This window comes from Bos taurus, chromosome 6 (genome assembly GCF_002263795.3).
Source record: "Bos taurus isolate L1 Dominette 01449 registration number 42190680 breed Hereford chromosome 6, ARS-UCD2.0, whole genome shotgun sequence".
Lineage (NCBI taxonomy): Eukaryota > Metazoa > Chordata > Mammalia > Artiodactyla > Bovidae > Bos > Bos taurus.
This window is the reverse complement of record NC_037333.1, coordinates 55532761-55555508: the sequence shown is the minus strand read 5'-3', so window position 1 is coordinate 55555508 and position 22748 is coordinate 55532761. Positions and strand designations below refer to the sequence as shown.

The 22748-nt window shown below is 37.5% G+C and overlaps 1 protein-coding gene across 6 annotated transcripts in view; it reads left to right on the top strand.

The window, feature by feature from the left end:
• The window catches only part of ARAP2 (ArfGAP with RhoGAP domain, ankyrin repeat and PH domain 2), a 197010-nt gene that overhangs the window by 84915 nt on the left and 89347 nt on the right, over nt 1-22748 (top strand). For all 6 annotated transcript variants that reach the window (XR_009494861.1, XR_009494862.1, XM_059887745.1 and 3 more), the window contains 8 exons: nt 785-870; nt 1637-1819; nt 4182-4356; nt 4835-4969; nt 13062-13206; nt 17617-17719; nt 18900-19098; nt 19416-19479. Coding sequence is in view for 4 of the 6 variants with exons in the window: in XM_059887745.1 (XP_059743728.1) it covers nt 785-870; nt 1637-1819; nt 4182-4356; nt 4835-4969; nt 13062-13206; nt 17617-17719; nt 18900-19098; nt 19416-19479 (1090 nt within the window). In the remaining 2 variants the exon portion in view is untranslated. The remainder of the gene's footprint in view (nt 1-784; nt 871-1636; nt 1820-4181; nt 4357-4834; nt 4970-13061; nt 13207-17616; nt 17720-18899; nt 19099-19415; nt 19480-22748) is intronic.

The following is a 22748-nucleotide window of genomic DNA, read 5'->3' as shown; positions in this document are numbered from 1 at the left end:
TCTTGCCACCTCTTCTTAATCTCTTTGCTTTCTGTTAGATCCTTACTGTTTCTGTCTTTTATCATGTTCATTCTTTCATGAAATGTTCCCTTGATGTTTTCAATTTTCTTGAGATTTGTAGTCTTTCCCATTTTGTTGTTTTCCTCTATTTCTTTGTATTGTTCATTTAAGAAGGCTTTCTACCTATCTCTCCTTGTTATTCTCTGGAACTATGCATTCAGTGGGCTATATCTTTCCGTTTCTCCCTTGCCTTTAGCTTCTATTCTTTTCTCAGCTATTGTAAAGCCTCCTTAGGAAGAAATCATTTGGACTTTTGGCATTTCTTTTTCTTTGGCAAGTTTTGATCGTTGGCTCCTGTACAGTGTTACAGACCTCAGTCTATAATTCTTCAGGTGCTCTGTCTACCAGATCTAATCCCTTGAATCTATTCCTTACCTCCACTGTGTAATCATAAGGGATTTGATTTATACCTGAATGGTCTTGTGGTTTTCCCCACTTTCTTCAATTTAAGTCTGAATTTTGCAATAAGGAGTGGATGATCTGAGCCAAAGTCAGTTCCAGGTCTTGTTTTTGTTTCTCCATCTTTGGTTGCAAAGAATATAATCAATCTGATTTCATTGTTGACCATCTGGTGATGTCCATGTGTTTTAATGTTAATACAGACTGCCATGTATATATACATACATACTTTTTAATGGTAAAATACATGTACATAGAAATTCAAAGAGAATTATTATCATTATTATTATTATTAATTTATTTATTTATTTATTTTGGTCTACAGGGCAACATAGATCTTTAGGACCAAAAGATTCCAAGGTTAGAAGTCTGAAAATGGATGCCAGCATTTGGAGCAATGAGCTCATTGAGGTGAGTCTGACTTGACTGTGGTGTGATCAGCGAGAATCTGGGAGGAAATGTGCAGTTGGTGGCGGGGTGAGGTTACTTTAGGATTTCTCTGATCAAGATCTCAGCACAGTATTAAAAATGGCTTATCGCCTGTTGTATAGTAGTAACTTTCTACCTTAACTTTCAGAATGCTTCCTAAATGAGGTAGTTACTTTAAAAATAAAAATAAAAAATGCAAGGAGCTTTAATGGTAATAACTACTTTAAAAGGCTTGGCAGCTCTTTTTAAAGCCAGAATTTACTCTTTCTTTTTAACCCAGCATGGATAAAATATCAGAGTGGTGAATGCAAACATTTGGCAAAATTGACTATTCTTTATCTCGGCCATACTCTGTCATTAACTGCGATCTTGTCCAACTTGTTGTCTCCTGCATCTATTCTGTGCTCGGGTGTAATGCTCTCAACCATATTAGACCACCTACTCAGCCATTTTAAATGAATCTGTCTCAATGTGAGCTAGCTTCAAAAAGTAATAATGCTTTTGCTGCAATTTGTGTTGCTTGCAGTTTCTTTTCTAGCTAATCTTTTACCATTATTAAGAGCAGCTAGGCTGTTTAAATAGAAATATTGTCTGCTTTCACACTGCATCTTCCAGAAAAAAATTGGGTCTTTTTTGGATTTTTTGCATATTTTACACTATGTGCTTTAATTTGTCATGTGACTCAGTTTTCTGCAGATTCAAATATATTGTTTAAATTGATACATTTTGTAATTATTTGATAATTCAGCTTTTCATTGTCATTGGAAACAAAAGAGCTAATGACTTTTGGGCTGGTAATCTTCAAAAAGATGAAGAATTACACATGGACTGTTCAGTAGAAAAGAGAAAAAATTTTATCACTCAGAAGTACAAAGAAGGAAGATTCAGAAAAACCCTTTTGGCGTCTCTCACCAAGGAAGAATTAAATAAGGTAACCAGTGAAATGTAACAAAAGACATGGATGTTAAGGTCTTTTTAAGTGTGTACCAAGGGTTTTGAAAACATGTTTAAAAAAAGAAACTTCTGAAAATTTCAAAAAATTTTTCAAAATTTTGCTGTTTCATAAAATTATTGTTTAATTTTATTGCCTTTTGTAACATTGCACCTTAGATCTTTTCCCTTCATTTCACTTGAGGATTCATTATCAACAGCAAGTAAACTTTTCCTCCCTCACTGAAGTTTCTATCTGATGTACACCCACCCCAGTTAAAACTTGAACAACGTTCCCCATATTAGGGACAGGATATTGAACATAATAACTTCAGCTCGTATGCTGCTGACTTGGTGTCAACAAAATAAACTTCATTCACTCAGTTTATTGTTACAAACAGTAGTTTGTTTAGTGCCCTTGATTACAAGTGTCCTTTGCCTTCGGCTGAGTGATTCTAGGTCTTCTTGTGACCATTCTATATTGCTCTTTTAGCAAAGAATTTGTTTAACATCTTGCCCTCCTTTTTAAAAAAGAATCAACTGCTTCAATTTCTTGTGTGTCAGAAGGTTCTTCTATGTATAGATATTGAAAACATACACTTTTCTATGACTAGAGTATGCTTTCACGGTTCTCAGTTCTTTAAAATGCATTCAGTGTCAATGCTTATTGGATAAGCATCCCGAAGTAAAGAGCATTATGCTGAAAATTTTTGAAAATGAAGACCTTTTCACTTCTTCTCTAGAAATTATAAGATTTATACAGTTGTTTTATATTTCTCTTCTATTGGTTTAGTTACCATAAATTAGGTTCTTGCTTCTTTATACATCTTTGGTATTAGTAAAGTGAGGCCACCAATTGATTTTAAAGCAATGATGTACAATAAATGCAAGATGCAGAATCTATACGTAAGGTAGGGGAGAGTCAGAGAGATGGGACAGAGGTGCGCAATAATATATAGGTTACTGCTACGTCATTTAGTTTTGTTTAGGGTGATACTTTTACGGATGCTAATTTCTATGAAAAAAACTGACCATTTATACTAGACATGCATGGAATAGTGATAACAAGGTATAACCAAGGGTTATAATTAATCTAGTTCTATGTACCAGAGGCTGATAAAAAGTACATAAATAGTAAGTTGTGAATTTGGGGAAGTAACTGGCAAGATTGGAGAACTAGGGCATATTTTCCCCCCAATGCATTCTCTCTTTTTGATAATGACAGGAATCTTGTCAAAGGGTAAATACTGATGACCCCAAAGGAGATTTTTTCTGCCACACCATATAGATACCCTGAGCTAAGATATTAGATAAGCTTGACTTTAATTACTAGCTGTTTCTTTCTTCTTCAAGATATATAGGGATGTCTGTCTGTTAGGATTTACTACCACATTGGGCTTCTTAAAAATAGTACTCTTCACATCAGTGAATAATTTTTAAAAATTACTTTATTGAGGAGATACTGCTTAAAAATTGTTGGCTCTGTGGATGTCTTCATCGGAAAACTGTATATTTAGGTCCTCTACCCATTTTTTAAATTGGATTGTCTCTTTCTAATTGAGTTGCATGTGTTATCTGTATATTTTGGTTGCTAACCCTTATGCAATATATGGTTTGAATGTATTTTCCCTTGTGCTGTGGGTTAACTTTTCATTTTGTTGATTGTTTCACTATGCAGAAGTTTTTTAGTTTGCTATAATTCCACTTGATTTTGATACTTGCACTTTTGCTATCATATCCAAAAAATCATTGCCAAGACTGATGTCTTCTCTGGTGGCTCAGCAGTAAAGAATCCACCCGCAAAACAAGTGCTGCAGGAGACATGGGTTTGATCCCTGGGTTGGGAAGATTCCCTGGAGGAGGGCATGGCAACCCACTCCAGTATTCTTGCCTGGTAAATCCCATGGACAGAGGAGCCTGGTGGGCTACGGTCCATAGGGTTGCAAAGAGTTGGACACAACTGAAGCGAGTTAGCACGCATGCAGAAACATTCATGCAAACAAAATATTTAGTGGATACTTCATTACTGCATTTGAAGTATTTTGAAGTTTCTGAGCATTGCCATTATCATAGTATGTAAAATACAGAAAATATCTTCCATGGCAGATATAATGGATTTGAAGATTTGGAACATCACTGCAATAAAAAAATGAATAGACATTTGGTGATCTTCTGTTGAAATTTAAATTCATGTAAACCAGGCCTTTGTTACCTGTTGGTTAGTTCAGGGCGTAATAATTATTAGATTTGTTAAAAAGAAATACAAACTGCATCTCATAAACGAATTGGCAGACTTTCTTGCATTTTAATTGCTAGAATTATATCTTCTTCACTTAGAAGTTGTATTTTCTTTTATTGACCAGGCTCTGTGTGCTGCTGTGGTGAAACCAGATGTTCTGGAAACAATGGCTTTGCTGTTCAGTGGAGCAGATGTCATGTGTGCAACAGGTGATCCTGAGCACAGCACCCCCTATCTGCTGGCCAAGAAGGCAGGGCAGAGTCTGCAGATGGAATTTCTCTACCATAACAAGTTCTCAGGTTAGTCCCTCTCATGCCTTCATGAGCCTGGTCTCTCCTGATAGATCCTTAAAAGGACTGCAGCGCAAATCTGTAAATTTCTCAAAACAGAAACACCATTCAAATGAAAAGAAAATGTAATTGTCAGAAAGACAGAAGATGCTTATTAAGACCCATGTTTTATTTGCTTTCAAGGAAAAGTTTAGGAAATCAATCTTTTATTTGTCTTTAATCGTCTAAATGGAAGATTAAAATAGTTAATCCCATGTAATCATTTTCACTAAAATTAAATCCAGTTTTCATGTATGAATAATAAACACAACCAAAGTGCTTATTTGCAAATTTTATGCAAAGCAAAATAAATGTTTCTGTGTCTTTATTCTGCAGTATATTTGAAGTAGTTTTTCTTCTATCTCAGAACTCATCAACATATGCATAAGCCAAGGGAAAATTGTTTACATTTCGCATTTCAGATGTGGTATTTCTGTAATTTTTCTAGATTTCCCTCAACATGACATATATTCTGAAGGTCGATTAAATCAAGAGTCCTCCCAGTCTACGTTCCTCTGTGACTTTTTGTATCAGGCTCCTGCTGGTGCTTCTAAACTCTCTTCAGAAAAAAAACTGCTTGAAGGTATCTTTTCTGCTCCTTTTAGATTTTGTCATCTGATAAAATTTTATTTCATTATCAAAACAATTAGGTTTAAGTTTTGATATTTTTCCCCTTGAGATGTTAGATTTGATCTTGCAGTAGAGAAATATTTATTTTTTGAGGATTTATAAATGTTTCCAGGCACAGGTATTATTTCATGCACTGCAGCAAAAATTTACTACTGGTTCGGAATGCTGAGCTAATTCTCAGCAGAATTCTCTGACATCTACCTCAGAGACAACCAATTCTGCTTCAGGATTTAAGAGTTATTCCAAAGAAATGTGAAATTCAGCCCCTTCCCTTCGGGACAGACCCCCCAGCTGGGGAGATAATATAGATAAATGTCAACATGTAGGAAGAACGGACAAGTCTTTGGTTTATATTCTGTCAGCATACTAAGTGGTCTCAAGTAGTTGAGTTTGTTCTGATTGTAGTTGTGTGTGTCTGTGTAAGTAAAATAAAGCTTAAGCATGGTTTCCAAAAAATGATGTGAACTAATTGATTTAACAACCTGTTGTAGGCTTGTGGCGTTGATCTTAGAAGAATCATAGTGGGTATTTATCTATCCATTTCACTCCTTGTGTCAGGCATTTGCTGGGCATTAGGAAAACAAAAATGAGTAAGACACAGGCTAACATTATATACATTCAAACTAATATTAGAAAGTAGGCAGGAAGAATATAATGCGCTCTGTCTTACTAGAACAGAAAGAATTTAAGAGAGATTAAGTTATGCAGGCCAGTTGATGGTGGACTTCGGAGACTCGGAGGGCAGGTATTAATTCCCTAGTGGTAAAATCCAACCATATTACTTGGTCAGAGGAATAATAGGATGAAAAACTCACTTTAGAGTGTTAATCCTGATCTTCATACATTTGAAGTGATTATTTCAATTAAAGGCTTTATTTGTCCAAAAAAAGAAAATTATAACCTTTAGCAGAGTTATACTGGGATAAACTATACTTTATTAGATTTTTGGCCTTTCCTAGTGGCTCAGTCGGAGAAGGCAATGGCACCCCACTCCAGTTCTCTTGCCTGGAAAATCCCATGGATGGAGGAGCCTGGTGGGCTGCAGTCCATGGGGTCACTGGGAGTCGGATATGACTGAGCGACTTCACTTTCACTTTTCACTTTCATGCATTGGAGAAGGAAATGGCAACCCGCTCCAGTGTTCTTGCCTGGAGAATCCCAGGGACGGGGGAGCCTGGTGGGCTGCCGTCTATGGGGTCGCACAGAGTTGGACACGACTGAAGCGACTTAGCAGCAGCAGCAGTGGTTCAGTAATCAAGAATCTGCCTACCAATGTAGGAGCCCCTTGTTTGATCCCTGGGTCGGGAAGATCCCCTGGAGAAGGAAATGGCAACCCACTCCAGAATTCTTGCCTGAGAAATCCCATGGATGGAGGACTCTGGCAGGCTACAGTCCATGGGGTCACAAAGAGTCAGACAGAACTTAGTAGCTAAACAACAAAAACCTGTAAACAGTAGCTCGCCTTTAGTGAGCGTGTACTATGTGTAAGGCATTGCTTTAGGCTTTTTCTATATGTTCATTGTAATTCTCATAAAAGCTCTGCAGGATAGTTGATATTATGCTGGTTTCACATGAACAGTGGAGGAACTCAGCATGAAGCAGAGTTTCGCATTTGATTTGTGTTATAATTGTTACTGTATGACTTTGGCTTTGGTCAGTGTAATGACCAGGTGACACTAGATGGCAGAGCATCTTTATTCTTTGAGTTTAGGTTTTTTTGTGTTTTTTTCAGCAAATTTATTTCCATGTCTTACTTTTCTCAATGCAACCAATAATAAATGATGAATTTTAGAGATTTTCTCATCTTCCCATTGCTCCTTATCAGTATTTAATACTTAAATAGTTGAAAGTTGTGTGATCAAGAGGGAAGAAGTACCAGAACAATCTGTGAAATGATGATAGCAATTATTAAAATAATTGAATAACAGGGCAATTAATGTAATTGTTAAGAAGTGTACAAGTTTTCTAGAATTTTTCTTCTAAATTGCAGGATATATTAATCTACCCTTCTAACCACTTATACAAAGATGAAATAGGAAGGAAATCTGAAATATGAACTTTTCTTCCTAAAGCTTCTCAATATATCATAAGTATTCTGCAGACTAAAAATAAGCTTCTAGTTATTTTTTGACAATTCTGGTTATAATATTTATAAACATCAATTCATTTTACTGTTTTCTTGAAATATATTGCTTTTCTTAATCACCTTGAGAACTGAATTGATATTTCAAATTTGTAACTAAATCAATTTTTCCTTTTATAAAAGATAAATTAACTATGGATTTTGTTGTTGTTGAAATTTATTTCAAAAAACAGAAACCAGTGCATTCTCCATATTTATAATTTCATTAGGGATGTTTTCTCATTTTGAAGCATTATGTTTTAAGTGATATGTACTTTGACTATGGAGCACACAGAAATGATTTCATTGGAAAACAATCTAATAGTCTAACAGCAAGGTATTCTTTGATAGTCTTCATTTATTCCATCCAGTATATCAGCAAGGTCTGTCATTTTAACTCAGAATAGACCATGAATCAGTTGGCTGCTCTCCATCTTCACTAACATCATCTGAACCCCAGTCACCATCTTGTCCCGCCTGGGCTGTAATACCCTCTACCCCAGCCCATATGTTTACTGGTTAATATCTTCCCTGGCTTCCCTCCAAACTGTTCTCCCAAACAGACATAGTGATTGTTGAAAATGCAGATCAGATCATGCATGTCCATTGTTCAAGTACATTTAGTGGCTTCCCATTACAGGATATAACCCTTTTCCTTATCTGACCTAAAAGACCTTCTGGTGCTTTCCCCTCTTCATCTTACATCCTTCCTTCCTATCCTACCTGCCTGGCCACACTGGTTTCCTGTCTGTTCCTGCAACATGCCCCCTCCGGACCTTTGCAGTTGCTGTTCACTTTGCAAGGAGCACACTTTCCTCAGCATGACAGCTTCTCACCTCTAGGGGATCAATTCAGGGCCTCCTGGTCGGAGACACCTCTGTGGCAGCCTCCTAAAGTGTGGGCCCCCCGCTGGTTCTTCCCTCTCATAGTGTGCTGCTTGTTTCCATTGTGGCTCTCATTGCATGAACTGGATCCTTGTGTGATTTGTTTCTCCCTCCTTCTGGACTGAAAGCTTATTGAGGCATCAGCATTCTCTGGTTTATTCAGCATCATCAAATCTCTGGTGCCTAATACAGTGTCCACACATAGCTAGTCATGTGCAAATATTTGTTGAATAAATGGGCATTGCTCTAATCACTGCTAGTGTAAAGGCACAGATTACTTTATATATACATAATAAAATTTTTATTGAAGTATAGTTTCTATATGGTATTGTATAAGTTTTACAGGTGCATGATATAGCAATTCACAATTTTTATATAGGTTAAAGTCTATTTTTAATTATTAGTTACTATTTTTTGACCTGCTTATAAAAATATATAAGTGCTGACACAAAACACATTTTGTTTGGGAAGTGAGTGAAGTCGCTCAGTCGTGTCCGACTCTTTTCGACCCCATGGACTGTAGCCTACCAGGCTTCTCCGTCCATGGGATTTTCCAGGCAAGAGTACTGGAGTGGGTTGCCAGTTCCTTCTCCAGGGGATCTTCCCAACCCAGGGATTGAACCCGGGTTCCTGCATTGTAGGCAGACGCTTTACCCTCTGAGCCACCAGGGAAGGAAGAGCCTACTTAAAAACACAGAAGAAAAAGTTGAATTAACAAGAAACAGAGAGTTTTGGTGGGTTTTTTTTTTTTTCCCCCTCTTTCCATCAAGATTCTGCAGCAGTGGTACTCCTGTTGAGCACCAGCTTTATGGAAAAATTGAATTATTTGGAAGGATTCAGAGATTAAAGTGTGGTTGTCACCTTTGGCTCTGAACAGCAAGCATCTGGACTGCATCACTCCATCAGGGCTTGTCAGGATGGCCACAGAGCAGACTGATTAAAAACAAAGAAAAAAGTCAAGGAATAAAATGCATGCAAGTCCTTCAGAGAGTTACAGAGGCTTCAAATTGTCAGTTCAGATTTTCAGGATTTGAAGTTCTTCTAGCCTCTGGTTATGAAGACTGATCTGTATTTTTCTTTTTCTCCCCAATTTAGTGTTCATGAAAGGAAAGATTGATAGCTCTTGTTAAACCTAAGTGTAGAGCTGAATAATAGCTTCCTGATTTTGTTTTCTGTTTTCTCCCCTCAACCATATTATTTCCCCTTGGTATCTTACCTTGATTTGTTGACAGTGTTTGAGTTTTAAAAAGAAAGTGGTTGATACGGTTTACTAGAAAGTATGTATTATCTGTTTATATTTAATTTTATGGGTTAGTATTGAGGAATTTTGAAGATCCTTTGTTCCATAAATGCCTAGCTTGCATAGTTTAAAAATGTTTCTTCAAGGCTGAAATATTTTAAATGAAAGGAGTCCTAGTGCATATTTTTATTTTCTGTGGATGCTGAATGCCATCAGTTTGGGAAATTCTTCATCAGGAAACAACTTTATGGTTTTAAAAAATAATAGTTTAACCTGAACTATCTCTCATTTATTGTGCACATATGTATTTGAAGGCACGACCTCTAATGTACCCTGGTACATTTAAACAATGGACATATATGCTTCAAGCATATATCAGGCACAGACAGGGAGGTTGTGAAGTAGATAGAAGGGTACCTTCCCTAGTTGACTGCTTGGGTTTTACTCCCAGCTCTGATGCTGAGTATTTATGTGATGTTGGTAAAGTCCATCCATCTTGTACCCATGAACAGGGTAAAAGGAAAGGAGTACATAATCATAGAACTGACCTGATAGGGTTGTTCTGAGGATACAATGAGTTAATGCATATAAGATGTATAGAAGAACATATGGCACATATGCATGATGATAAGAGGATGAGGACAAGGAGGAAGGTAGCAGAGACACACAGGTATCCATGTACACAACTGCTTCTGGTTTCCGGTTAGCCTTTGAGTTTAGGACTGATGCTAAAGCTGAAACTCTAATACTTTGGCCACCTCATGCGAAGAGTTGACTCATTGGCAAAGACTCTGATGCTGGGAGGGATTGGGGGCAGGAGGAGAAGGGGACGACAGAGGATGAGATGGCTGGATGGCATCACTGACTCAATGGACGTGAGTCTGGGTGAACTCTGGGAGTTGGTGATGGACAGGGAGGCCTGGCGTGCTACAATTCATGGGGTCGCAAAGAGTTGGACACGACTGAACTGAACTGAACTGAAAGGTCCGTCTAGTCAAGGCTAGTAACTCTAGTTATATGGTTAACTCTAGAGTTAACCATAACTCTAGTAATATTCATAGGACTATTTCAGTAGGTCACCTCTGGAGTTCTTTATCTGTGCATGCGTAAATTGCACTAATGTTTTTCTGCCCTGATCTAAATGTCCAGTTTGAATAGAAGGAAAGAACAACCCTTCCAGCTAATCCAACCACCATAATAAACACAACCTCTTGTCTTATAAACACCTTGTGTCCTAAGAGTTGTCCATTCTGTGACCCCAATCTTGCTTTTGGTAGACATCTTCTGGTAACTGATTAAGCAGTAAAACTTGTTCTGTAGCAGAGAGGATGTCCTGTCTGAATTAGCCCAAGCAGACCAATGCCATCCAATGTAGTTTTGTTAAAGCTTTCTGATTGCTTCCCAGATGAATAGAAATGTCAACTTTTCCTATCACAGCTTTGTTGTTATAAATCCTCAGAGGTAATATCTATGCCTGTTTTGTCTGACCTCTGGCCTATTTTCACTTAAAAAAAATGAGGTTCATCAAGGATTATGGTGATGATGCTACAAGGTTAAATCTCCTCAAGCCCATATTTCTAACTTAAAATGAGTTTGTACTCACCTTTTTCAAGAGGTCTGTCATTTGTTTCCCATTAGAATTAGCATAATTAGGTTCTGCATTTACATTTACTTTGTGGATCATGCATTTGACACTTGTCTAAGACCTTCCAATGTCTCCCACATGTCTACTGAGAAAGGTGTAAACTATGAAATACCTTTCATGTAAGACTCCTGGGGCCTGGCCTCTGCCGTGAGCCTGCAGTCTTGTTCCCAAAGTCCTAATTTCATATGTGATCTCTTTCTTTGGCCAAATAGGTTTTTGACAGTTTCCCCTTCCCATGACTTTCCTCACACAGTTCTTTCTCAGAATTATGGAATGATTGGTAGCTCAGTGTGCATTTTTTGCTACTTTAGAAACACACTTTTCCATATAAATGGCTATTTCAAAAGCCGTAATTCGTGTGAAGTTTTTCCTTACCACTTCAGTCTGAGGGTAGCTTCCCTTTCAGAATGGGTCTGATCTCTGAAGGGCCCACCTCAGATGAGGATGAGAGAGACAGAATTCTCAGTTAAAGGACAGGCAGTCACCTCCTTTTTGGAAGACTAGCTGATATTTTTGGCCCTTATTTTATTGAAACTCTTTCTGTGTTTAATGTTGGTAATTACTCCTTTCTGAAATGCTCCCCCCTTTTCTGTTTATACACTGTCTCTTCTCATTTGTTTCACTGTATTTGTGAACCCTTCTATATCCATTGTTCCCTAAGTTCCCTAAGATGCTATCCTCGGTTGCTGTGCGTTTTCAACTATGGCCTGTACTCTAAAGATTTTCTGGTTATTGAGGCTGTTTCTTGCCCCGAAGATTCAAATCCACAGGGTAATCTTCCTAATAGGTATTCCTACTTGAATTTCTAGTAGATATCTTTCATTTAGTGCATATCCAAGGAAATTCAGATTACATGCACTAAAACTGTTTCTACTTTATTTTCTTTTAGGTAAAAATAGGCATTTCTGCCTACCTTGTAATCAAAGCTAAAAATGATTAATAACTATTAATAAGCTCTCTCTTACTCCCTATGTCCCATCAATAAATGTTTTATCCCTTTAGAATACACAAGTGCATGTATGCATTTCTCTCTCCCCTCCTCCCTGTCTCTATGGTCCCCATCCTTTCCTATCATCCCTTCTCCCCCTTACCCACCCATTATCCTTACTATCACTGTAGTACTGCCTGCCTTGGATGGTCTTCATCTTTCACTTTTGAGAGTGTCCCAATTGGTCTTCTGCCTTCAGCCTCACCTTCTCACATCTATGTTTCACAGAAAGTAAGTGTGTAGAATTTAAACCTGCAATTTCCTTCCAATGAAACCATTTCAGTGGCTTACCATCAACTCTAAAAGCAAAGTTTAGCAAACTTTTCTTAAAAGGGCCAGATAGTAAATGTTTCAAGCTCTGCAGGTCAGATGGTCTCTGCACTTGTTGCAAGAAAGCAGCCTCAGGCTATCCACAAATGAATGGGTGTGGCCCTTTCACAGTAAAACTTTTTGCTTACAAAACATTTGATCTGGATTTGTTGATCTGGATTTTGCCTGCAGGCCATAGTGTGCTGAACTCTTAAAAGATAAATTTCAAATCCTCTAAACAGGGCAGTAGGGCTTCCCTGGTGGCTCAGTTGGTAAAGAATCTGCCTGCAATGCTGGAGTCCTGGGTTCAGTCCCTGTGGAGGGAAGATCCCCTGGAGAAGGAAATGGCTTACTCACTTCAGTGTTCTTGCCTGGGGAATCCCTTGAACAGAGGTGCCTGGCAGGCTGTAGTCCATGGGGTCGCAGAGTCCAACACAGTTGAGCTATTACACTGCTACTAAACAGGACATTAAGGACATTTGTTTTTTGCATACCTACCTAACATCAGCCACAAATACTTTTTCCCCTACATTTTCCCTTCTTAATACTCTGTATAGACATCAGTCTTTACCATTTCAGCATTGTTTTGCAGTGGTCTCTTTATCGATTTGCCTGTTTCTCTGGTCATCAGTGTCATAGTTATTTTTGTCTTGTTCATCCCTTTCTACTAGGTTGTAAATTTTTTGAGAGCATTAAGTATGATAGTTTTATATCCCATGCAGCAGTATCATGCTCTTTATACAAAATAGGAAACTAATACATCCATTTACTTGAATCCAGTTATTTAAGACCATATATTTAAAATTTTGATTTATGGTATAGCTCAATTTATTATTTGTTTTGTTTTAAATTCCTAGAGACAAATAAAAAGTGGTGTGTTCTAGAAGGAGGCTTCTTGAGTTACTATGAAAATGATAAGTCTACCACGCCTAATGGCACCATTAATATCAATGAAGTCATCTGCCTGGCTGTGCACAAAGAAGACTTCTGTTTAAATACTGGGTAGGTCTATCATTAAATGAGTAGGAGCTGAAAGTATTTTCTGATATGTATCATACCAGCTAATGAGTGTTTTTATCATCATTTCACTTCTTCAGTTGCTTCTTACAGAAGAGTTTGGTGGTTTCCTGAAGCCTACTCATTTTTCAGTTTCTAAAAGTTCCTTAGGGAATTCACTAAAAAGTGGGAAAATTAAAATATTTCATTAGGTAATATGAAAGGCTGACATCTTCACATCAAATTTTAAGTAAGTTTACATCATTCCATTCTTGCACATGTAGTCCCATAATTTTTATGATTGGCTCACCGTTTAATATAGTGATTTAATGACAAAATGTGGGCTTTCACTAAATGTATCATGGTTAAAATAGATGACAAAAAAGTGCAGTGGTAATGTTCACAATAAAATAAATTATGCATATTTAATAGCATATTGAAATACTAAATTTCTTAAATCTATTTTGACATTTTTATGGTCTCAAAAAAGTTTTCAAGAGTAGACATTATTTTACATTATTTAACATAGTTGATTCACAAATAGTTTAGTAGGATTCTGTGAGGACTTTTGGAAATTGACCCTTTAAGATCTTTGGTATGAAAGTTTCTTATCACATTTTGTAATGTAATTTTTGAAAAATATAAATATTAAAATGTGCAAAAATCAGTTATAAAACTGATAAAGGAACATAGTATTTTAGGGAAGAGATTTGTAAAGCTATGTTATTTATATAAAATTATATGAAATACTGAAACATTTTACTATTATCACATAATGACCAGTACATGACTATTGTTTTCTAGTAAATCTAACTTTTTGAGGAAAAAACTGGTTATTTGTTGATTTATTATTTTAATCTTAATAGTGCTTTTATTATAAATGATTAAACAGTTTAATGTGGCTTACCATAAAAAAAAAAAAGACCCTGATGCTGGGAAAGACTGAAGGTGGCAGGAGAAGGGGACAACAGAGGATGAGATCGTTAGATGGCATTACCAACTCAATGAACATGAGTTTGAGTAAACTCTAGGAGTTGGTGATGGACATGGAGGCCTGGTGTGCTGTAATCCATCGGGTTGCAAAAAATATAATTACTGAGAGTGTAACTAGAGGAGCAAATAATTAAAAAGAAAAACAGTGAGTTGAGAGACTCTTAAGGTTGAACTGGTAGCATTCAGTGTGTGACTGAATGAAATGCTGATGTCAAAGGGAAGGATAAATTAAGATTCCAAGGTTTTGTTCTTGTTGATGAGGCAGATGGTGATGCCTATAAACTGGAATGTTAAGGAGATAGCAATAGGTGTGGGGTGAGAAAGAGAAAGAAGGACGATCAGTTTAATATAGGGTATTTTGAGTTTTTGTTTTTAGGTAATGTCAGCAATCCAAGTCTATGCCCTGACCAGTAATGCTGAAGAAGCTGAAGTTGAATGGTTCTATGAAGACCTAAAAGATCTTTTAGAACTAACACCCAAAAAAGATGTTGTTTTCATTGTAGGAGACTGGAATGCAAAAGTAGGAAGTCAAGAAAACACCTGGAGTAACGGGCATATTTGGACTTGGAGTACAGAATGAAGCAGCGCAAAGGCTAATACAGTTTTGCCAAGAGAACACACTGATCATAGTCAAACACCCTCTTCCAACAACACAAGAGAAGACTCTACACAAGAACATCACCAGATGGTCAACACTGAAATCAGATTGATTATATTCTTTGTAGCCAAAGATGGAGAAGCTCTATACAGTCAGCAAAAACAAGACCGGGAGCTGACTCTGGCTCAGATCATGAACTCATATTGCCAAATTCAGACTTAAATTGAAGAAAGTGGGGAAAACCACTAGACCATTCAGGTATGACCTAAATCAAATCCCTTATGATTATACAGTGGAAGTGAGAAATAGATTTAAGACACTAGATCTGATCAAGTGCTTGATGAACTATGGATGGAGGTTCGTGACATTGTACAGGATACAGGGATCAAGACCATCCCTAAGAAAAAGAAATGCAAAAAAGCAAAATGGCTGTCTGGGGAGACCTTGCAAATAGCTGTGAAAAAAGAGAAGCAAAAAGCAAAGGAGAAAAGGAAAGAGATACCTATTTGAGTGCAGAGTTCCAAAGAATAGCAAGGAGAGATAAGAAAGCCTTCCTCAGCAATCAATGCAAAGAAATAGAGGAAAACAACAGAATGGGAAAGACTATTGATCTCTTCAAGAAAATTAGAGATACCAAGGGAACATTTCGTTCAAGGATGGTGATGTCCTTCAATAAAGGACAGAAATGGTGTGGACCTAACAGAAGCAGAAGATATTAAGAAGAGGTGGCAAGAATACACAGAAGAACTGTACAAATAAGAGCTTCATGACCCAGATAATCACGATGGTGTGCTCACTCACCTAGAGCCAGACATCCTGGAATGTGAAGTCAAGTGGGCCTTAGGAGACATCACTATGAACAAAGCTAGTGGAGGTGATGGAATACCAGTTGAGCTATTTCAAATCCTGAAAGACGAATCTGTGAAAGTGCTGCACTCAATATGCCAGCAAATTTGGAAAACTCAGCAGTGGCACAAACTGGAAAAGGTCAGTTTTCATTCCAATCCCAAAGAAAGGCAATGCCAAAGAATGCTCAAACTACCGCACAATTGCACTCATCTCACACTCTAGTAAAGTAATGCTCAAAATTCTCCAAGCCAGGCTTCAGCAATACATGAACCGTGTACTTCCATATGTTCAAGCTGGTTTTAGAAATGCAGAGGAACCAGAGATCAAATTGCCAACATCCGCTGGATCATTGAAAAAGCAAGAAGGATCCAGAAAAACATCTATTTCTGCTTTATTGTCTATGCCAAAGCCTTTGACTGTGTGGATCTCTGAAAGAGATGGGAATACCAGACTACATGACCTACCTCTAGAGAAACCTGTATGCAGGTCAGGAAGCAACAGTTAGAACTGAACATGGAACAACAGACTGGTTCCAAATAGGAAAAGGAGTACATCAAGGCTGTATATTGTCACCCTGCTTATTTAACTTATATGCAGAGTACATCATGAGAAACGCTGGACTGGAGGAAGCGCAAGCTGGAATCAAGATTGCTGGGAGAAATATATAGATAACCTCAGATATGCAGATGACACCACCCTTATGGCAGAAAGTGAAGAAGAACTAAAGAGCCTCTTTAAAGAGGAGAGTGAAAAAGTTGGCTTAAAGCTCAACATTCAGAAAACTAAGATCATGGCACTGGTCCTATCACTTCATGGCAAACGGATGGGGAAACAGTGGCTGACTTTATTTTTGGGGGCTCTAAAATCACTGCAGATGGTGACTGCAGCCATGAAATTAAAAGACGCTTACTCCTTGGATGGAAAGTTATGACTAACCTAGACAGCATATTAAAAAGCAGAGACATTACTTTGTCAACAAAGGTCCATCTAGTCAAGGCTATGGTTTTTCCAGTGGTCATGTATGGATGTGAGAGTTGGACTGTGAAGAAAGCTGAGCACCAAAGAATTGATGCTTTTGAACTGTGGTGTTGGAGAAGACTCTTGAGAGTCCCTTGGACTGCAAAGAGATCCAGCCAGTTCATCCTAAAGGAAACCAGTCCTGGGTGTTCATTGGAAGGATTGATGTTGAACCTGAAACTCCAATACATTGGCTACCTGATGCGAAGAGTTGACTTATTTGAAAGGACCCTGATGCTGGGAAAGACTGAGGGCAGGAGGAGAAGGGGACGACAGAGGTTGAGATGGTTGGATGGCATCACTAACTGAATGGACATGAGTTTGGGTAAACTCCAGGAGTTGGTGATGGACAGGGAGGCATGGCATGCTGCGGTTCATGGGATCACGAAGAGTCGGACATGACTGAGTGACTGAACTGATCTGAACATATATACTTAGCGTGTTCCAAGAAATACTTGGAGCTACGGATGAGCAATGAAGGAAAAATTCAAGATGTGGGATATTACCCTCTTTTTATGTATACTAAGGAGATGACATTTTGACATCGGTTGAGATGATGGAGGGAAAATTTGTGAAGATGAGAAGAGAACTATTTAGAGAACTGTTTGGCCAATGTTTGCTTTGAACAGGGGGTTGGAATAAAGAAGGAGTGATCTCAGAGGGAAGAGGAGACAGAAAGAGAGCCCCCTGCCACATCAGGGTATCAGCAAAGTCATGCCATACAGAGAGTGGTTAGTCAGAAGAATATTCTTTGTGTCTGATCCAGTGTGTTCCATTTAATTCATTTGAATAAAGTACAAACCAGCAACAGAAAAATATGATAGGTAGGTGGTAGATAGATCTCACACTATTATTCAGGTTTCAAAAGGAATTTAATTAAAGACTTGATCTTTGTGTAATTTTTTTCTCATAAAAGCCACACATAACCAGCAGTACCTTTTTATTCTTATGTCCTGTAGGCCCATCTTTACTTTTGAGATTTATTTACCCTCAGAACGTGCATTTTTATTTGGAGCTGAAACATCTCAAGTGCAAAGAAAATGGACAGAAGCAATAGCCAAGGTATTTATTTTTTTGTTAATTTTTATTGGAGTATAGTTGCTTTGGGCTTTGCATGTAGTGCTAGTGGTAAAGAACCCACCTGCCAATGCAGAAGACATGAGAGACATGGGTTTGATCCCTAGCTTGGGAAGATCCCCTGGAGGAGGGCATAGAACCTACGCCAATATTCTTGCCTGGAGAATCGCATGGACAGAGGAGCCTGGCGGGCTACAGTCCATGGGGTCACAAATTGTCAGACACGAATAAAGTGACTTAGCACATATGCACACAGATAGTTGCTTTATAATGTCGTGTTAGTTTCTAATATACAGCAAATTGAATCAGCCATACATTTACATATATCCACTCCCTTTTGGACTTCCCATTCAGGTCATAGCAGTGATTAAGTAGAGCTCCCTACACCACACAATATGTTCTCCTTACTTATTTTATATATAGTATTAGTAGTATATATTTGTCAATCTCCATCTTCTAATTCCTCCCACCACCCCTTTCCCCCTTGGTATCCATTTATTTGTTCTCTCCATCTCACCAAGGTATTTAAATATTGTTTTATTGCCTAAATCCAGAGAATATTCTTTACCTTTGGAGGTTCATGAAAATTTTTTACAAGATTCCAGATAGCATGTTCGTACTTAATTAGGTTTTCATAGGTTGTAGTCAAATGAGTTTAAGAGTTACGTTTCTGGAGCCTTAAGCAGAGAAGAAATTAATGTAGGATTTTGGAGAAGTCATTTGTAAAATTAAGGCCATACCTTGATGGTGGAGATCTTTTCAATATTGTAAAGTCATTTCTGTGTATGTCTTTTTATAGGTAGATTTCTTATTCATAGTGTACACAAACGGGAAAAGAACGGATTCAATAAAAGATACAAATGAAGACAGACATTGAAGGTTGACATTTTAAAAGATTCCATAAGTTGACAAAGAGAATGTCTTCCTGTTTCAGTTCCGTATATATCAAGAAAAAGGGGTTAACATTTGAAATTGCATTATATTTACAGCTTTTCAGTTTTAAGACTGATGGCAAGTTTAAATAATTGTTTTGAAATCTGGATTACTCCTAAATCTTTAATACAGAAAAACAGGTTTTTCTTTCCCTTTTCCCTCATATCTTTAGTTATGTAAGGAATTTCCTGTTTTCACTGTCTTTATTACTTTTTTGTATTTGTTTTAACAGCATTTTGTTCCCTTTGTTGCTGAAAACTTAACAGAAGCTGACTATGATTTGATTGGTCAACTTTACTACAAAGACTGCCACGCCCTGGATCAGTGGAGAAAAGGCTGGTTTGCAATGGACAAATCTAATTTGCGTTTTTGCCTTCCAATGCAAGAAGGTCAGGAGGATAGAATGCACTTAAGACGACTACAAGAACTAAGTAAGTTTTTTTTTTTTTTTTCCCCCTCCCCTTATATCTGCACAGAGTTCTTTGCTGCACATGGAAATAGTAGATTTCACATACAATTATGATGACTCACTTCTAAACAGTGAGTAAGTAGTTGATAAAGGTATTTTGTATAATGCTTTTTTTTTTTTCTAATTTTATTTTATTTTTAAACTTTACATAATTGTATTAGTTTTGCCAAATATCAAAATGAATCCGCCACAGGTATACATGTGTTCCCCATCCCGAACCCTCCTCCCTCCTCCCTCCCCATACTTTTAAATAATATGTTCATACTTCTTTCCCTCCAGCAATTAGCACAGTCGTTCAAAATGGGGAAAAATTGGATGTTTTGCTCTTGGTAGAAAAAGGGAGGTAAGTGCATTTTTGCTTTTTGTTCTTTATCTCAACGAATCTATGGAGTTGGGTATTCTGGTTATCCTCTTGGAGGAGAACTTATTATTTTATAAACTGTTGGAAATTGTCTGAATCTTGTGTGTATATGTATATATTCTCTTTAGTACAAAGAGTAGACCAGTGAAGCTTGCTTATTTTTATATTATGAGAAACTCAGTGGGATCAGTTATTGTAGTTTTCTACAGACCTAGATTCCTTTGCTTCCTTTGGAAGCACTTTGACATTTGTAAATATATTATCAGTGTAGATATATGATAGGTATAAATAATACCCTGAATCATGTATAGTTAAAACCTGATTTCTTGAATTTGTTCAGTTTTTCAATAAATATTAAGCATCTACTCTATGGTACTGTTATAGGTACTGGGAATATTAGTGGTGAATAGAACAGATATGGTCTTTGCCTTCATGAAGCATCTACATTTGTCGGGGAAACAATATACAATATAAGTAGGCAAAAATTTGCATAGTATTATGTCCCTTAATTTTAAGTGCTTGAAGAAAAATAAGGTAAAGAGAGTGTACCTGGTAGAGTGGTATTCTGTTTTCAGTAGGGTGCTAAGAGAAGATATCTCTGATCAGAGATCTGTATAGAGTGGAGGAAAAACAAAGAAAAAATATGCAGCAGTCTGAATAGAATGTACAAGGCACAAGGGCAAGGATATTTTGAAGACCCCAAGAGTGAGTTGTATTTGGCATGTTCAAGGTCTGCAAGAAAGCTCCTGTGGCTAGGGAAATTTCAGTGAGTGAGAGAGGGAAGAAATGATAACAGAGATATCCCTGGGCCAGACTGTAGAGCCTTACAGGCCATGGTATGTAAAGACTTGGGTTTTATTCTAAGCATGGTGAGAACCCCTTGATTTGAGAGCCAGGAAATTCAGTCATCTGACTTATATTTTTAAATGACTCTTCTGACTCTAGATGGATAGCTTTCGGAGGGCACAAGTGAAAGTTTGAGCATCAGGTAAGATGCTGCTGCAGAGGCCAGGCAAAAGGTGACTTCCTAATGACATAGTGTTGAGTGGTAAGATACACTGTGTGGGTAGAGGTCAGTGAATCTGTTGATGAATTAACTGACTGTGACAGTCAGAGATTATCCCAGAGTTTTTGGCCTGAGCCTTTAAGTGAATTATGGTGCTCTATTCTGAAATAAAATATACATGGAGAGTAGAGGTAGGGTATTAGTACAATTAGGGCAGTAGGTCAAGAATTTGGTTTTGGAAATGATTACTTGGAGATTTCTGTTTGAAAGCAAAGTGGATACACAAGCCTGGAATTAAGTGGAAAGGTTACAGCCAGAGATAAATATTTGAGAGTCATCAGCATACATTTTGACTGACTTATTTAGCCAAGGAACAGATCAGATTCACCTAGAGGAGGACTGTAGGTAGAAAAGAGACAAGGAGGTAGTCCCAGGGCCTTCAGTTTTAGAGGAGGAATGATCTAGCTGAAGGGCCTGAGAAGGAGCAGCAAGAGTCAGATCACAACAACTACGATGGCATAGTCTCCTGAACAAATTGTTTTCTATTTATATCTTATCATTTGCTTTCAAATCCCATAATTAGAATGTTTAGCTCTTAGTATTTGTAAATATATATATATATATATATGATGATAAATATAAAAGCAAAACTCAATTAGCCTTCCCTCCAGTGAGCCTCCATGCTAGTGACAAGGATAATGACTGAGCCATTATCTGAACCTGTCTTTTCTTGAACTTCACAGGAAGATGCCAACCGCTTTAGACAGTAAACATATTGCTGATTAGATACGTATGTCAGAATGTGCTTTTAACTTAGAGACATAATCAGGATTTTATGTTTTTACTTTATTTCTGGACTTAAAATGATTAATAGTATTTTAGGTTCTAATTTTGCTACCAGATGATAGTTTTACTGTTCTCTCAGAATACGTTCCATACATGTTCAGAAATAATAGTAAGAGAGTAGATAGTGTTGTGGCATTAAAAGTCTAGCACACATACACTTTTTCAGTTCAGTCGCTCAATCATGTCCAACTCTTTGCGACCCCATGAATTGCAGCACGCCAGGTCTCCCTGTCCATCACCAACTCCCGGAGTTCACTCAGACTCATGTCCATTGAGTCAGTGATACCATCTAAACATCTCATCCACTGCCATCCCCTTCTCCTCCTGCCTTCAATCTTCCCCAGCATCAGTGTCTTTTCCAGTGAGTCAGTTCTTCACATCAGGTGGCCAAAATATTAGAGTTTCAGCTTCAGTATCAGTCCTTCCAATGAATATTCAGGACTGATTTCCTTTAGGATGGACTAATTGGATCTCTTTGCAGTCCAAGGGACTCTCAAGAGTCTTCTCCAACATGACAGTTCAACAGCATCAATTCTTTGGTGCTCAGCTTTCTTTATAGTCCAACTCTCCATCCATACATGACTCCTGGAAAAACCCTTGGAGCCCCCCAGAAATAGTCTGTCACTGTTTCCCCATCTATTTGCCATGAAGTGATGGGACTAGATGCCATGATCTTAGTTTTCTGAATGTTGAGTTTTAAGCCAACTTTTTCACTCTCCTCTTTCACTCTCATCAAGAGGCTCTTTAGTCTTCTTCACTTTCTGCCATGTGTGTGATCTTATCTGCATATCTGAGGTTATTGATATTTATCCCAGCAATCTTGATTCCAGCCTGTGCTTCATCTATTAATATTTATGGAATGCCTGCTGCCTGTTACCTACATGGCAAGAAAAAATGGTCAAAAATACAGATTTGTTGCTTGAGCTCACAGAGCTTATGTTCTTAAATTAGAAAACAGTAACTTGCTAGTGAAATTTATTCTGTGTATTATATATATATATATGTAATTTAAAAAAATCATGTTACTGTACCCAAGATATTTTTCTACCAGTTTTAGTCTTTAAAGGATTTGACCGGTGGTACATAGATTTTAATTGTGCCAAATGTGGATTAGTGTTATTCAGCCTGAATTTTTATTTAGTGCTAACCACATGCAGTGTACTCCCTCATGAATGCAAGATAAGGAAGCCAGAAGACTAAATGTTTCGTTACCTTATGACATTTTGAACTTTACCCTGGGCAACAGGAACCAGAAGGTTTATGGAATAGTTTAAAACTAGCAGGATTCCAAAATAATGGTCAGAACTGCTCATTTAGTTTTTGAGAATAAAGTTTTTATCTATGTGCATGTGTGCTCAGTTGTATCCAACTTTGCATCCCCACAAACCATAGCCTGCCA